This window comes from Callionymus lyra, chromosome 1, assembly GCF_982586985.1.
Source record: "Callionymus lyra chromosome 1, fCalLyr1.hap1.1, whole genome shotgun sequence".
In the NCBI taxonomy this organism is placed as follows: domain Eukaryota; kingdom Metazoa; phylum Chordata; class Actinopteri; order Syngnathiformes; family Callionymidae; genus Callionymus; species Callionymus lyra.
In genome coordinates, this window is record NC_141818.1 from 12,442,613 (window position 1) to 12,459,030 (window position 16,418).

Genomic DNA, 16,418 nt, shown 5'->3' on the forward strand with positions numbered 1-16,418 from the left:
TTTTAGTCTTCAGTAGGATGAAGGTTGGGTTTTGGATTGTTTTTTTTGGTTCTGTTTTGCAGGTTTATGTTATGATTTCAGAGCTATATCTGGCAACCCTTCGTAGAACAGAAAGCTACAGACGTACTCCAGATTTATATGGTAAAACATAAACACACTTTTCTATTCTCAACTGTGGCCAGAGTTTTCCAAAGAAGTTTCCAAAATTAGTAAAAATAGATTTGTTAATAAAACACATGAAGGAAGATTTAATAATTTCCTCTGGCCTTAGACCACCTGTACAACTCTATTTCTTGTCTTTGTGACCTACTAGCTGTTTCTCTTCTGTCACTGATCACCTACCATGTTGTCTCCTTCCATTCCACCCTGCCTGCACTCTCCTTGTATAAACCCTTCTAAATCAATTTTTTTCTTTTTTTTTCACGTATTGTGTTTTTCTCCCGAGCTTCCTCTTGGATCCGAGATCAACATCTTCAACACTGTCCTGAAAAACAAGTCGAACGACTTTCGCAGTCTGAAGATAATGTTTCAATAGAACCTCCAATATTTGTTCAGTCAAATGCGGACCTCACACCATCTCATCACAAACAGTGCAGCAGGAGTCGTCGCCTGATGTGAACGGGAGGGTTTTCTTGACTGAACAAACATGGATCTGCCCTGCAGCGGTGAGTGAGTACAAGTGAGTCTGCTCACATGCTTCAGCCACATCAGACTCCACTCGTTTCCTTTAGCTTATCTGGGCTCGTCAGGTGTTTGTTCTGGAGCGACAACAGTCATTGTTCAATGGCCTCGACGAGACTGTAGTGTTTGAGCTCCACTTTTATTGTCCCGGACCAAGTCTGCCCCGTATTTGCCCATGAACTTCTCAATGGAAAAGGTGTTTGCCTTAAAAGCCGCGATGGAGAAGCATCGTCCCAAAAAGGAGGATCTGGCCGTGAGAGTAAAAGGCTTAACGGACTTTGTGCTCCAAAAGCAGAAGGACTCGGAAACAGACGACGATTACGACAACAAGGAAATGCGTGAGTACGACAGGATGTCCATGTTAGGAGTCAGTCTTGTACCAAGAAGCCGGAATGTAAGATTATAATCTCATTCGTCCAGTTTCTAATCAATCTGACAAAACCCCAAAAATAATGTGAATGAGATAGTAAACAAATGCTTTATTTGTGTTAGTGTTCTGCATGCCATAAGGATCCATGACTATCTTGAAGGATTTGTCGCTCAGTATCAATAGAGAGCTGCAGCTCTTCTATTGTGTGTGTGTGGTGACCTTATTTTGAATCTACAAAGAATATTAATTATATTTCAAATGCCAGGATGGGAAATACTTTGGACATTAATAAAGTACTTATTATATATTTGTACTAGCAGAACATAAGTACGAGCAGTATTAGCTTCTTGTTCAATGTGACCTTATTTCCCTCTTAAACAAAACCTGTGTTACTTACTTGTGTATAACAGTAAGTTATTAATGTTTAATATCTGGAAATGAAAATGTTACAGGGATTATATATTAGAAATAAAGTGTGATACAAGTTAGCAACAAGTGAGATACTTCAAAGGGCCTACACTATTTATGTGTTTTTCTAGTTACATATGTGACACAATAAGCACATTCACATATTACATTTTTTATTCTAGTAGTTTGGATTGAGTCTTTAAGTAGTTTGAGTTCAAAATGTTATAATACTTAAAACTTTAAGAGGGTCTTTGAATTTAAAATATATCATCTTAATATTCATGTCAACAAACTAGGTTTCTTTTAAAAAATCATGAAAAACCAGAAGGAAAAATACTTTTTTTTTTTTAAACTAGCTTTTGCTGACTTCGGCCATCACTGATCTTTATTCTACTTAATGTATGTCTACCTTAAAACATTCTCTAATGATATGTGTGTGACTTTAATTTAACTCTAAATATATATTCTCTGCTTCTTGTTTTGCTTGTTTTTGCTGGTGACGTTATCATTATTATGGCGGGAAAATGTTACAAGAGAGGAACAAATAAAAGAATGTAAATAAAATGACAAAGAAAAAACAATATTGTTAAAACAAACCCTATAAATAACAGTTTTCTAACTATATTTTAACCCCAAACCCCCCCCCCAGAAAAAAAAAACATAACATAAAACAATCATAGGACATTGAACTTTACTTCACATTCTGTTAAAATTGTTCTTTGTGGAGTTATTTTGTTTATTTGTTTGCTCCAGTGCTCCCTGCAGAGAAACAGTTCATGGACGCAGCAAAGTGCAACGACGTGGTCACCATGAAGGCTCTTGGAAGGGGCTTGAATTTAAATGCAAAGAATGTGGTAAGTTTCTATTCAATTAGTCTAAACACACACACTATGCTTATACAAAGGTGCATTTATATAGTGAACTTTCTTCATTTCTGGTCCAATAACTATGTAGTCAACACAAGGAAGTAGACACGCCTAGATACAGACGTACGTTTAAACATAATAATTAAAACAAAACAGATTTAGGAGTAAAATAAAAAACGGAAAACATATCATTCATTTATTTTTCAGAGCTTTTTTAACAATGTCATGTTGGTCTCAGCACAACAGAACCGCTCTTCACTACGCAGCTGCTGGAGGAAACAAGGAGGCGGTGGAGCTGCTGCTGCTGAGACGAGTCAAGGTGGATCAGCAGGACAAGGTAGGACGACCAGAAGGGTTGACATGATCGGTGGGTGATAATGTGTTTGTTATGTTGGCAGTACGGCATAGCACCCATTCATCTGGCCGCCTGGTTCGGCAGTTTAGACGTGATTAAGTTGTTGGTGAAGGCTGGAGCTGAACAGAAGATGGAGAACGAGGTGATTTTTTTACTCTTTTCATTTTCGTTGATAATATTATTATCAAAAATAGTATTACTACTATTTGTAAAAACAATTTCTTTGAATAAGATTATGTTATGATATATTTAGGTATAAGTAATAAAGTACATAATATGAAACAAATAGAAACATCATAAATATGGAGAAAAATAACTTTTCTTTTTCATACTTAGTCAATATAAATGAATAAATAATAAGATGTAAAAATATATTTGTGATAAAGAAAAATAATTGCCTAAAGAAAGAAATCTTAAAATATATAAAAGTACTATTATATCAGGAAAAATATTATCATTAATCAGTATCATACAATTGGAGCAATGCAAATTTTAAGAATGAAGAAGAAAAAAATCAGTTTAGTCAAATACGCAGGAAATGTTTCAAAAGTGACTAAATTCCTTAATAACTTGTTGTATTTATTTTAAAAATCTTGAGAAATAAAAAGACGCGCACTGAAAATGACTGTAAAAATAAATATACAAAGTCCTCAGAGACAACATTTTCAAAACATATCGGACTTAACCTATATTTCTAAACACATATTTAAAGAATTGTACTTAAAAAACTAGTGTACTTACTCCGCTATGAAGCTTCTCCTTCGATATTACTTAGCCAGGAGATGAAGCTCCATCTAGATTTAGTTTCCAAGTAAAAAACAATGATGATAAACAACTTTTATCACGTCAAGAACTTTGAAAAAAAACTAGATTCATGTAGTATATCAAGATATTCTCAGCCCACGAACACATAAACTAGAGCAGTTTGTCTAAATTGGAGACTAGGGGTGTGTATTAACAAGCTGGCAACAATAAGGTATATTGCTATCCTGTAGGAATTTGAGTATTTGTACTATTGTGTTTGTCTTATGTGTCTTGATCTTTTAAGTATATATTTTAACTATGTTTTGTTTGTGATTGTTAAAGTCCTTTGTGACCCTGGTCTAGTAAGGCGTTTTATAAATAACCATTACTTACTTACTCACTAACTTACTTACTTACTTGCATACAAAAATAAAGGACCCAAATGGAAAATAGTCAAGGCCAGTTTCACACTGTTTTGTACACTGCAAAAACTTAAATATAAGCTTAGTTTAAGAAAGGTTGTCTAAGGATGTTTATATCATTTTTTTTAAATGCCTTTTCTTGCTTTTCACTTAGTTTTCTATTCATTTTTCTTACATTTCGGTCACTTACTCACATGGTATCGAGACCCTGCTGAAAGTGTTTCTGATTCGTGCAGGAAGGTCTGAACATCATGCACTGCGCTGCGCTCAACAACCACACAGAAGTCGTAGAATACATCGTCAACGACCTGCAGATGGCCGAACTGGACAAAGAAGACAAGGTGAGGAAGCGTCACTTCCTCCGCTAAACCCCGTCAGTTAAACTCAACCTCCTAAACTCCAGTCAGGACACACGTGTTTCGCCATTGCTGCAGAACACGGCTGTGTTGATATGATGGAGCTGATGATGGATCCGAATTACAACATGTCCTGCATGAAACCCAACATGGTTCGTTTCATCTGTTGAGCTCCTGGTGACACCAGCAGACGTTTGTGATGCTGAGTCTTTGACGCGAGTGTTTTCCTGCCTCCCCCCCGTGTCAGCGCGGAGACACACCCCTGCACTTAGCTGCCAGGAACGGACATTTGGAATCTCTGCAGCTGCTGCTGGAGAGTTTTGACATCAGGAATGAAGTTAACCAGGTGAGCCTCGAGCGAATGTTAGCGTTACTTAGAGGATGTTCCAGTGAGTGGTTGATACAGGGACAACTTGAAACCTCAAATTATCTTCTGATAATTGTTACTTAATTGATACAGCGTCGGTTACACGGAACTGATTTAACCACAATTATATCATCACACTGAGAGTACGCAAGTGAACGCAGCCCTCCTCCAAGCAGCTCATTTAGATTTCAATGTTTTCACTACATTTATATTGTCTTATATGATTTACATTTTATTTTTTAAACAAATAAAAAAAGGTAATTTTCAGTAAGTGTTGGATTATATTTCAGTTATGTTCGATTACCATCTGGATCCAGAAATATTTAGAAGTATTAGTCACTTCTGAGAAGAGAACTGTGGCGTGAGATCCACTTGTCTTTTTACTGTGTAAATTCTGCAAATTAGTTTTTCAAAAAAGGCTAGAACGTGTCTCAAACATGCAGACCGCAGGCCGTTTGCGGCCCTCGGCATGATATTCTTGGGCCCTACATTTAGTTCAGACAACGAATGGACTCAGTATGTAAAGATCATCACATCAAATTATATCATTCATAAAGCTTTTTTAAGATTTTTGAAATTAAAAAAACAAATACAATTTGAAAGAAATTAGCAAAATACACAAACAAACCATACAAAAATCCATAAAAAATTAAACAACAAAATATAAATCAGATTTGTCAAAGACATTTAGCAAAAAAACCTAGCTGAAAAGACTATTAAAGAGGCACTTTATGTTTTCATTATTTGCTCTTTCCACAATTACACTTATATTTGGTTGATTTTGAACACGACACTATGACTTGAAATTACATTGTTCTAACAGTGGGGGGAGCCACAAACAAATATCTTAAATTTTCCCAACTGCAGCTTTAATGTAAGGTAAGGTAAAACTTTATTGATCCCTCTGATGGGCTATTAAAATCTACAAATGCATCAAACTAAATAGAGAAAATGAATGTCTGCCAGGATGTGGACCTTCAAAGTCCTAATATGAGAACCATCAACTTCTGGTATACAATTAACGGTGAAATGTTGTTGGACAGGACGGGGAGACGGCTCTTTACCAGGCAGCAGAGAACGGCGAAGAAGAATGTGTTCTGACGTTGCTGGAAGCCGACTGTGACCCCGACATTCAAACCACGGCAAGTAATAGAAAGTCTGATTCAGTGCAGCTGATGATCGCTGAGTTTAGTGTTAGCAGGTGAGACCGTTATGGAAGTATTTCAGTGCCATCAGAATATTAAATGATTGAATTTAACGTTTTAAATGTTGACAGTATTGATTGGAATGTTGTTGTTTATTAATATATCAAACCTTTTAACAATTAAATGAAATAATTCCACTATTTTTCGTGTCTAAACAAGAAGGATCCGTCTCGCCTGCAGTTGATACAAAACTCTGCAGCGAGAATTCTGAGCCGCTCTAGTAGAAGAACTCACATTTCTCTGATCCTTAAAAGTCTTCACTGGCTTCCAGTTTCTTTCAGGATCAATTTTAAAATTCTGGTTCTTACTTTCAGATCTATTCATGGTCAGGCTCCTCCTTAAATTACTGATCTGATCCAGCCTCATTTACTTACTTATTTTCAAAATGAATTATATTTTTTGACACAGTGTTTGTATTCTAAATACAATAATAACAAAATACAATATCCAAGTTCAATGTTTTTTTATTGCTGACCTTTTAAACTCCATTTTGGTTCGAAACAACCTTTCAAAATAGAAATCATTCAATTTAATTATTAATTTATGTATTCTTTTTATTAAATTCAACCTTTCAATAAAGAAGTTATTAAGTGTATATATTAACAAGTAAATAATTCAATGCGTGTCACTGATAAACCTCCAATAAATGAACGAGTCATAACTTGATTGACTTTTGTTTGAAGGCCCAGTGCACGGCCTTCCACCCAGTGGCTGAGAAAGGAGACACTTCCCTCGTGCAACTGCTGCTGGAGTACAACGCCAACACTGACTTCCAGAATCAGGTGAAGAACTTCAAGTCCATTAAACACAAGGGATCATATCGACTCTTGATTATAGATAATTTCTCAACAAGATCCTGTCAAGTGTTGAGTTAACTGTCAATCCATGTCCTCAGAACCTGGAGTCTCCTCTTCACCTGGCGGTCCGGAACAGTCACATCCCCGTCATCCACTCTCTTCTGAAGGCCGGCTGCAACATCAACGCCACAGATAAGGTCCGTCACAGGTTTCGGAACACACATGTTTGTAACTAACTTGGGATATTAAATGTATTTTCACGCTCAGAGGTCTCAGACGGTGATGCATGTGGCAGCAGAGCTGGCCCGGATAGATGTCGGGGAGATGCTGCTCAAAGCCAGGGTGGACCTGACGATCCGGGACAGGGTGAGAAGAAGACCTGGTGTGACCTTGACTAAAGTGATGGACACACTTTGTACCTCCTTTGTTTCACACGTGTCAACTGATGGCCCAGGGGAGCAAACCTAATTTTATGTGGCCCGCTTTGAATAATAAAAAAACATAATAGTAAAATCCAAATATGATTTACTGTTACAGACAGAAAATATATATATTTAACTGGGAACACTGATTGAGACGGCTTAAATGTTTTAGCCCCCTTGTTTTGCTTAATAAAATATTTATTTTGGGTTATAACCTTTCATGTAAATAAAATATCTATATATCTTAAACCTCTTCAACGCCTGTAGTTTTAAACTAATTGAATACTTGCTGTTTTGACACATTCAAAGTTTATTTGTCTTGCCTAAAGTTACCAAAAGCAACAGTACATAAGATTGAAAATATAGTTTCTGGCTCCCCCAGTGTCAGAAAAGTGTATTTGCAATTATATTGTCAGGTCCCGATATTTTTTTTTTATTTGTTTTAAATTCCTGGTAATTAAAAAGTCCTGGTTAAACGACAGTGTAGTCGTCACATGACACTATCCGGGCGAGAGGCGCTTGTTCAAATAATAGCTTGAAAGTTCTACTAGATGAGTCATGACAGTTCAAAATGGAATCAGTCATTACAGCAAATACAAAAATAATAATGTCAAAATGTGACATAAGTTGTTTTTGACAGTTTGTCTTGTTTTCTTTGGAGCAGCAGGACAAGACGGCGCTGGGCGTGGCTGCCAGAGCGGACGAGGTCATCATGGTCGACATGATCATCAAAGCTGAACGATACTCCACGTGGCTGCAGGTGACACATCAGCCTTTCCATCCGTCACGACCTTTCTTTCAAAAGTCAAACTCTCATCGGACGTAACAAGTGCCGACAAGAGTCGCAGTTACAATCGAATCCTGCACGAGACATTTTTCAAAATTGGACATTTTTTTTTATTGCCCGTCATGTGATTACGACGTGATTCGATTGCCCTTTTCAGGCCAACCCGGAGCTTAATGAGAAGGTCCACAGCGAGTACCCGCTGACCTTTAAACTGGACCACCGCAACGAGACCAAGCAGCTGCGCGCCATGGCCTGGCGTCTGGCGTATGAGCTCCTGAAGCCAGGAGACTGGAAGCGTCTGGCGGAGCACTGGGACTTCACGCAGGAGCAGATCTTCGCCATCGAACGACAGTGGACAGGTTCAGTCACGCTTCACTTAAAGCTGATATACTTCCTAATACGACACTCTGAGCTTCTATAATCAATCTTTTCTAAAGGTTCCGAGAGTTACCAAGAACATGGGAACAGGATGCTGCTCATCTGGCTTTTCGGGGCGGAGCTGACGCAGAGGAATCCTGCCAAAGAACTGTTCAACAGCCTCATCATTACAGGAAACAGAAAAGCTGCAGGTGCGTGTTTTAAGAAGGCTGTTCATGAGAATATCTTAAGGCCTGACGTTATAGTCGCTTACTTACAAGGATTCATTAGATCAAATGGACAAATAAATTAATGTAGAATTCCCAGAAAATGAAATGAAAAGTATTGAAAAGCAAGATTATCAAGTTTCCTTAAAGCACAGCCTGAATAATTGATGAATGTTTCTTATGTAACGTCAGCTCTTGTTTAGTTTGTTCACAAATTCAAATAAAATAATAAAATAAACATTTTAGCAGCAATGTTTGATAAGAACAAAAAAGTACATTTACATATACAGAAAATATCTTATTTTTTTATTTAGTTTCTACAATTGACGACATCCTGTTTTTTTTCTTATAACGAGGCTTATGAGGGTAGATTTTATTTTCTTTATTGTACAATTTTAAAAATCTTCTTCAAACAAAATAAGTTTTTTTACTAAAAGAAAGGGTTTTAATGCATAAAATGTAGTTAAGATATATATTTTTTTAAGGATTGGAACCCTGAACATTCGTGTCTGAAATATTAAATCCCCAAAACGTTGTTTAATAAAATAATTGTAATGTTTTTTATTAAATTAAACAAGTTTTGAAGTTGACTTTTAATTGAAGCAACAAAGAAATCATCATAAAATTCGCCAGTATGATCAATTTATTTAATTTTTAATTTGATTGTTTAACCGCTTTGTGACCCTGCTCTAGAAAAGCGCTATATAAATATAAATTCTAAAAAAATAAAATAAATAAAAAATTACCTACTTACTTGAAATATAACATATTAAAAATATGTTTGTGGCTCCCCCTAGTGTTAAGACAGTGTAAATGTGATGTCTTGGAATACTACCCTGCCACATCTGCAATTTCCTAAAATAAAAATAAGAAATACTCTTGTCGGGACCCGTTTTCTCTCTCTGAAAAATAAGCATCTATATAAATAAATATAGATATCATCTAACAAAGGATTTTGTCTTGCAGATAGGATTCGGATGGAGGCAGAGAGCCCCGGAAACAAGAACTGTGTTGTTTCCTGAGCTGATCTGAGAGGAACTCAAGACACTTTGCATTTTGTACATTAAAATAATTTATTAAAAACACGCGTCGACGATTCCCTGAATTGTGTTCTGGACGGCCTCGTGCGGATAAAAACATTAACACTTTCCACACAGAATGCGCTTCAAGTTACGCAACTTAAAAGAAGTATAAATACATTTGTAAAAAGAAATTAAAACTAGTTTAATCCACTTTAATGCAGCTGCTGTGGTATCTGGATGAGGCTTTGACTCCGGTGGGGTTCAGGGGTTGTTGGGAGGGTCGAGGGAACTTCGCCGTCGGACCGATGTTGAGCTGGAGAGACACCAACACTTAAGATACAGTAACCTTCATGACATTATGGCTCAGCTGCAAGTACCTGTGTGACAGGGTGGTGGCGCTCAATCTGCACAGAACTCATGGGCGGAGCCACGCCCATCACCCGTAGATTAGCCCGCGGGTTCTTCCCGACGTCTGGTCGAGCGGTGATGCGAGCTGTGACGGTCTTTGAGGGTTTTTGTTGGCTGACCGCGGTGCCTCGACCGACGCCCTGTGAAGTAAACTAACGTTGATATCTCTATTTGAAGATCGGAACAGTTTTGTAGCGTATCAGAATATTGAATGGTTTAATTTAACATTTTTAAATGTTAATTCTTCATTATTTCCCAGTTATTTTATTTAGACTTTAGACTTTCTTTATTGAGATTTGCACAGAAGAACACAAAATTTTGTTTTGCAACCGTAGCAGCATAAGGTGATTGTATAAATATAAATATTAATAAGTTATAAAAAGTCCAATATAATATAAACAGAATAAATAGATCTTTTAAATATTGCAAATAATGAATGTATATAAAAGTATAAATCTAAAAAAAAGTTTAATGATTTATTTAAAGAATATTGTATAGTCAAATTAAATACACATACATATTCTAATTCCAAAAATCCAGTTTTCATTCAATATTTCAAAATAATTTGCTTTATAATTCAATATAAAATGTTGGTATAATAGTGCCAATATTATTATATTTAACTTAAAACGAATATTTATAAATTATTTTTTTGTTTTATGTTACAATGATTTAAAAAAAGTCATTTTTAAACTCAATATTTTTTGTACATAACCTTTTAAATGTAATATAAATTGAATTGAACTAAAACAAATATTGAATAAAAATAGGTAATAATATAAATTAGAATATCAAAATAAATAAAAACTCTTTTTTTTTTTAATAATTTATAAAAAATGGTTAAAAAAAATCAAAAACAACAAAAACCAAACAGTAAAAAAATTAATCTAAGTTCATAATAAACTCAATGCCGTTAGTTACCTGCTTATTGAGGTTTCTACTGCCCCCTGTTGGCAAAGAGCCGTGTATTACCGAGGTGGAGGGGAGGACGTCTGCCCGGGAAAAGGGAGCACCGAAGCCCATCTGAGGAATCATGAGACAAACGACATAAGCATAAATAACTTTAAGAAGACACTGCTGTCCATTATTGTACAGAATTTAGCAAAGTCTCACCACATCGTCACTGTCGTAATGACTCGAAGGGCCCGGAGGCTCGAAGTGTAGCGGGCTCCCCCTTGTGGCGGAAAGCTCGTCGTCTCTCGGAGGGAAAGATTCTGCAGCATCAATACAAACAGTTGTTTCAAACCAGTGCCTGATTTAAAAACAAAAATAAAAGAACTAAACGCAGCCACAGAAGCGAACTGACCGCTTGTGTCTGGAGGTTCCGGTCTTCCCTCCGTGGGGTTGAACATGTGTAGAGCCTCCATGTTGAGAGCACACACCCCTCGCATGAAGGCCTTCTTCATCGACTCCTCGTATCTCTCGCGCTCCAGTCGGAGTCTCTGGATCTCGGCGTGAGCTCGTTCTAGAGCCTCGCATTGCTGAGGACAAAATAAACATCTAGATTTACATCAACGAAGTTCAATACGTTAGAAAACATGGAGTTATTTTGATAAATAAGTGTATAATGGAGGGCATAAAATACTGGGAAAATACTGTAAACACAGTTTATTACCTTATTTAAATATATATATATAATAAAGGGAAATGTATTTTTTCTTCTCACCTCTGCCAGCTTGGCCTCATAATCCACGGAGAGTTCGATGCAGACTTCTTCGGCCCTCGTGCGACACGCCCGCTCCACCTTCACCTTCCAGTGCTTCTGGACGAGCGAGTGCCATCCCAGCCACACCTTCCTCTTCAGCTGCATGTCGTAGTGCTTGTCTGCCGCCTGACACGCGTAGGCCTGGAAGGAACAGCGCATCAGAGCGTGAGCGTAATCACATAATAATTATCGTCGGCTTCCAAAGCTGTCGCCATGACTTTACCCGCGATGGTACCGGTGTTGCTGAGTCAGCAGAATATTTAAAGTTCAGCGCCTTTTCTTACAAGAGGTCATGAAGTTTGAAATGAAAAGAAGATGCCACAATTGTACATGTGAATCTGGTGGGTATCACAATACAGGGGTAACGATACGATGCATTGCGATACTGTAGTAACAAGGATATATTTGTAGTATTGTCGAGTACTTGACTCTGGTGTTGCAGAATTTACAGACCACATGACTCTTGACAAATTTGTTTTGAAACCAAAATATGTCAAAACATTGGCTTTTTAAATCTGCTGGAGTCGACTGTATCCTCTCGTCCTCAGTCATCACCGGTATCTCGCAGGATTATATTGTTACTTTAGCTATGGAGAACACAATGACTGCTGCCATCTAGAGGCCAGATGTTAAATTGCAACACAAACATGAACAAACGTTGTGAACATCTTGCATGGTAATTGTGAATAATAATCAAGACACAGAGCAGGCTAACTCTTTCGCCTAAATAAAAACATTTAAATCAATTATTTTTATTGTATACACATTTTATAAAAACATGATAAGAATAAAATATAATTTAGAATAGAAAATTGATAAATTAATCGATACAATTCTGTCGAATATCAATCATGAATAGAGTATCATGAATAAGAATATTGCAGTTTTAAGGTGTATCTATATTTTGTTACACCCCTCATCAAATAGTTTGAGTGATACACCAATAACCTGCATCTAGTTTAATTAAAGGTGTAAAGGAGCAAAAAAGTCAAGAATAATGGGATGTTTATATTTATAAAAGAATGACTTACTTCTTCTTTTGCCTCTGTGTGTTGCACTCTCCACTGTGTGAACGTTTTCATCGTCTCCACCTTTTCTTTTTGTTTCATCAGAACCTGCTGCAGGTTGACAATGACCTGAAAAAAGAAACGACTTTATTAAATCAGTAACGCTATAACACTTTGAGCGAGCTCTGTGCAGTCACCTCGTCTTTTCTCTGGGCCGACGTCTCGTAGGTGCGGATCAGCTCCTTCAGACTGTCGTTCTCTGACCTCAGAGCAGCTGCGTGGGATGCTTGCTTTTCCTTTTCCTTCTTCATCTCCAGTTGGTGTTGTTCCAGGAAGATGAGCTTCCACTTCCTGAGTTCCATCATTACGTTTGTCTAATTAAAGAAAGACACACTCGTGACGTACAGAATTAATGATGATGATGGGTGTAAAAATACCTTGAGATGGTTGCTACACATGTCCAGAATGTTCCCCATCGAGTCCATCTTCTCCTCGCAGATGAACACGTCTGATGGTGCAGGCTTAGGGGGGTCAGGGCTGTTTGACCTCGACCTCACCGACGGTGTCGGAAACCTGTCTGACGAAGCTTCTGAAATTACCAAATCTCTGACAGCTGTCCGGCCCAACCATTGCCCAGCTAAGAGATGAAAATTAATTTTATTAGCTTGTTTTAATATTATTTTAAGTAAGTAAGTAAGTAAGTAAGTAGTTTTTATTTGCATAGCACTTTTCCAGACCAGGGTCACAAAGCGCTTAAACAATCAAAACAATATTCAATAAAGTATATACTTTAAAGGTCAAGATAAAACTGATAACACAACAGGAGTTCCAGAAAATCAAGGAAAAGCCTGAACAAATAAAAACATCTTAAGATGTTTCTTAAGATTTACCACGTGAAGCTCTCGAGTGTGGAACAAACAGAGAGGGGACCCCCGACGAGGCAACACTTCTTGGTCTTCCCTGTTCAGTGTCAGCGTCTGATGACGGAAGGGAAAGAGAAATAAGTGAACGATGCACGTTCAGATCCGAGTTGAAAAACAATCCGAAACAGAGTGTGAGAAGGAAGCCGAGCTCAATGGTGTAAAGTTAAAAAACAAGTTCAACAGTCACTCAAATTATCTGATGGAACATGTGATTTCGCACCATCTTTCCTCCGGGAAGCCTGGACCTCTCCGGGCAGACGTGGCGTGCTCGGCAGATCCAAGTTGGCACCTCTGAGCACGTCGATTTTAGGGGTGACGACAGCGTAGCGAAGAAGCTCTTCATACTCCTCCTGATAGGACACATGGTGATCACTAACTTCGTTTTGAAAAAAGAGGATTTTTTAAAGTGACTCACCTGCAGCTCAGATGAGACGGAGCTTCCTCGGTCGGATTCTTTGGGCAGAACAGGACCACTTGCCTGCTCTTCATCCGAGGACATCTGGAAGAAATAAACAACAGGCGTGACCCAAACTAGATCTACTCAATCTATTCATCTTAATGTTTTTACATTAGTGCGGTTTTAATTTCACATTAAACTTTAAACCAAGCAACAGAAATAACTAAATATTTTACAAGTCATATAAGACAATATTTATAGCATGTATCACAGTGATCTAAATACATTTTAGCGAGATCAAGGAAATCTGCATTAAACATTTTCGTCTTTTTCTTCATCTTGTATAACAAACTTCTTCCGGTTCATACTTACATAATATGCATGAACCATTAAGCTACAAATTGCTGATCAGTCAGTCAAAGTTATTACAATTATTAATACTAATACAGCGATTAAAAAAAACAAAACAAATAACGTGTAAGGAAGTTTATAACACTATCTATATTTCTTGTGTAAATAGTGTAAAACGACCAAGAGAGAAACATAAAGGTAGTTGTAGTAAATTCGAGTTGAATAATCTGATTGAACCGAAAAATTGTAAACAACTTATTCGACCTGTAAGTGAACATTCGAGATTCATAGCAACACTAAACTGCTTATTTACCTCAAGATGGATCGACTGCTCGCTTAATTTCGACTTTTTCGTGGCCTTATTATTTTCGGTTAAAATCGCTTTGCACCGTCTGTTCAAATCGCCCTACTTTATAACAACAGAGTATCCGATTGGCTGATGTGTTGACTGAAGCCACAAACCCGCCTGTGATTGGCTAGTTTGTCTCCATGGCGATAATAAGCACTCCGGCTATTTCCTGTATAGGGAATTAGAAGTGGAAACTTAATAAAGAATTAATTTTAATAACTTAATTAACATATTTACAAATGTGTTTAAATATGTGTAAATATTTATAAATAAATAGTAATAATTTATTTTATTTTATTTTAAAGCGTCAAATGTTGTCAATGCTGCGTATTGTTTTTGTGTGTTTACTTGTTTGTTTGTTTGCTTTACTATCATCGTTTATTTTCTTTGATCTGCTGCCACTATCTGGCCATAAAACAGTACTACATTTAACTCTTTAACTTTTTTTAGTGGAAACAAATATCCCACGAACTTGTAAAAAAACGTTGATAGTAAAATATATATTAAAAAATAACTGCATTATCTTATACAAAATTATTTATTATCGTCATATTATCATTTTTTTTTGGATCGCCTTTTACTTAAAATGATTGGAATAATTTCAAATATCACTTTAAAACTAAAAAGGAAGTTTAAAGTTAGTAATTTATACTGCTACAAAAAAAATACCACAGTTGGAATACTAAACCGACATTGTATTAGCAAGGCGTTGAGTTACTCTTTCTTCTCTCTCTTACCTGATCCACCTCTGATCTTTAAATCTATCACTTGGCTCACAAAAAGTATAAAGATTTGAGGATTTAATTTCCTAGTCTACTCCACACTGGGTCTTACTACCCTTTTGTCTCTCTATTAAGAGCTGCAGAGAACTACACAGAATCAATTGAAGGGAACTTTTGGCAGGGGTCTGAAGGGTATTCAATAAAGAGTGTAATGGGCACAATCCCTAAAAAAAAACAACACACACCTGAAGATAAGACGGGGTGAAGCCAAGAACGCTGAAGAAGGCAAGTGGAATTACTCATCCAAGAATGCATTGATGTCAATATCTTAATTAAATCCTGCAGGGAGGAGAAGAAGAAGCCTGCACTCTAAAGAGCAATGCGGGCACTGAGCCAGGGGATCATTACCAATCTGTTCCCTCCGTCCCTGCTCACCACTGCATGACAGTTCCTGCACGAGACCTTCCGAAGCTATCGCTACACTGGAACACTTTTTTTTTAATTCAGGGATATAATAGGCAAAGTAAAATCTGACAGTGAGGTTTATCACACGCGCACTGACTCGTCTGGTGTATCAGATGAAAACATGACACGGATTAATGCAAAGCCAAATCTGTTTTGACAGCTGATCAGCTGATGGAAACGTTGTCGAGGCAGGATCAACTTGTAGCCTGTCAGAGCGGCTTCATGCGATTTGAACAAAATCGATGTGAGCTGAATACACCTGTTCCTCATTATCTTTACCATTCTTAGAAAATATTTGTTGTCTCAAAAGCTGAATATACAGATAAAAGCCCATATATGAAACATAAACATCCCATATTTTGCTGATCTAGACACAATAACAGCTGAAGATCTCAGATTCTGATATGTGGATTAAAGACTGTTTGCACTGGCTGCTCTTGCAGTATTTTTTTGATATATTATATTATTTTATTTCTTATTACAAAGCTATTTTTATTTCTATTATTTCTCCTGTGTGCAAAAACAAAACCAATTCCTGAGACATCACTAACTGTCGAAAAAATGTGTTTTATTGTCAGAATATAGTAAAATAAAGTTGTTTCTGAAATTAAAAAGAAGACAAATGCTGAAATTTTATCTCATCTTGAATCTTTACTGGATGATTGTATGTCTTTTTTCCTCCTCATCCCTGTACAGATACTACAG

The 16,418-nt window shown here is 36.9% G+C and overlaps 2 protein-coding genes across 3 annotated transcripts; one reads left to right on the top strand and one right to left on the bottom strand.

Moving 5' to 3' along the window:
• Window positions 1–511: 511 nt before the first annotated feature.
• ankdd1b (ankyrin repeat and death domain containing 1B) lies at window positions 512–9,559 on the top strand. The gene is made up of 15 exons (XM_087794213.1): window positions 512–1,019; window positions 2,213–2,313; window positions 2,564–2,662; window positions 2,724–2,822; window positions 4,083–4,187; window positions 4,250–4,354; window positions 4,450–4,548; window positions 5,613–5,711; window positions 6,458–6,556; window positions 6,670–6,768; window positions 6,839–6,937; window positions 7,658–7,753; window positions 7,938–8,139; window positions 8,218–8,349; window positions 9,331–9,559. The coding sequence occupies exons 1-15, from the start codon at window positions 857–859 to the stop codon at window positions 9,384–9,386; spliced, it is 1,653 nt and encodes a 550-aa protein (XP_087650339.1). The 5' UTR covers window positions 512–856; the 3' UTR covers window positions 9,387–9,559.
• Window positions 9,560–9,581: 22 nt separating this feature from the next.
• On the bottom strand, window positions 9,582–14,566 carry poc5 (POC5 centriolar protein homolog (Chlamydomonas)). Of its 2 annotated transcripts, none has more exons than XM_087794233.1 (13): window positions 14,491–14,566; window positions 13,845–13,928; window positions 13,650–13,779; window positions 13,397–13,483; window positions 12,944–13,083; window positions 12,704–12,880; window positions 12,531–12,635; window positions 11,461–11,640; window positions 11,101–11,275; window positions 10,908–11,008; window positions 10,716–10,817; window positions 9,764–9,934; window positions 9,582–9,699 (listed from the first exon to the last, which is right to left on the bottom strand). In XM_087794233.1, the coding sequence occupies exons 2-13, from the start codon at window positions 13,926–13,928 to the stop codon at window positions 9,589–9,591; spliced, it is 1,563 nt and encodes a 520-aa protein (XP_087650359.1). In that variant the 5' UTR covers window positions 14,491–14,566; the 3' UTR covers window positions 9,582–9,588. The 2 variants fall into 2 exon arrangements, with proteins under 2 accessions (XP_087650359.1, XP_087650351.1); XM_087794225.1 differs by having other exon boundaries at window positions 12,944–13,143.
• Window positions 14,567–16,418: the final 1,852 nt, after the last annotated feature.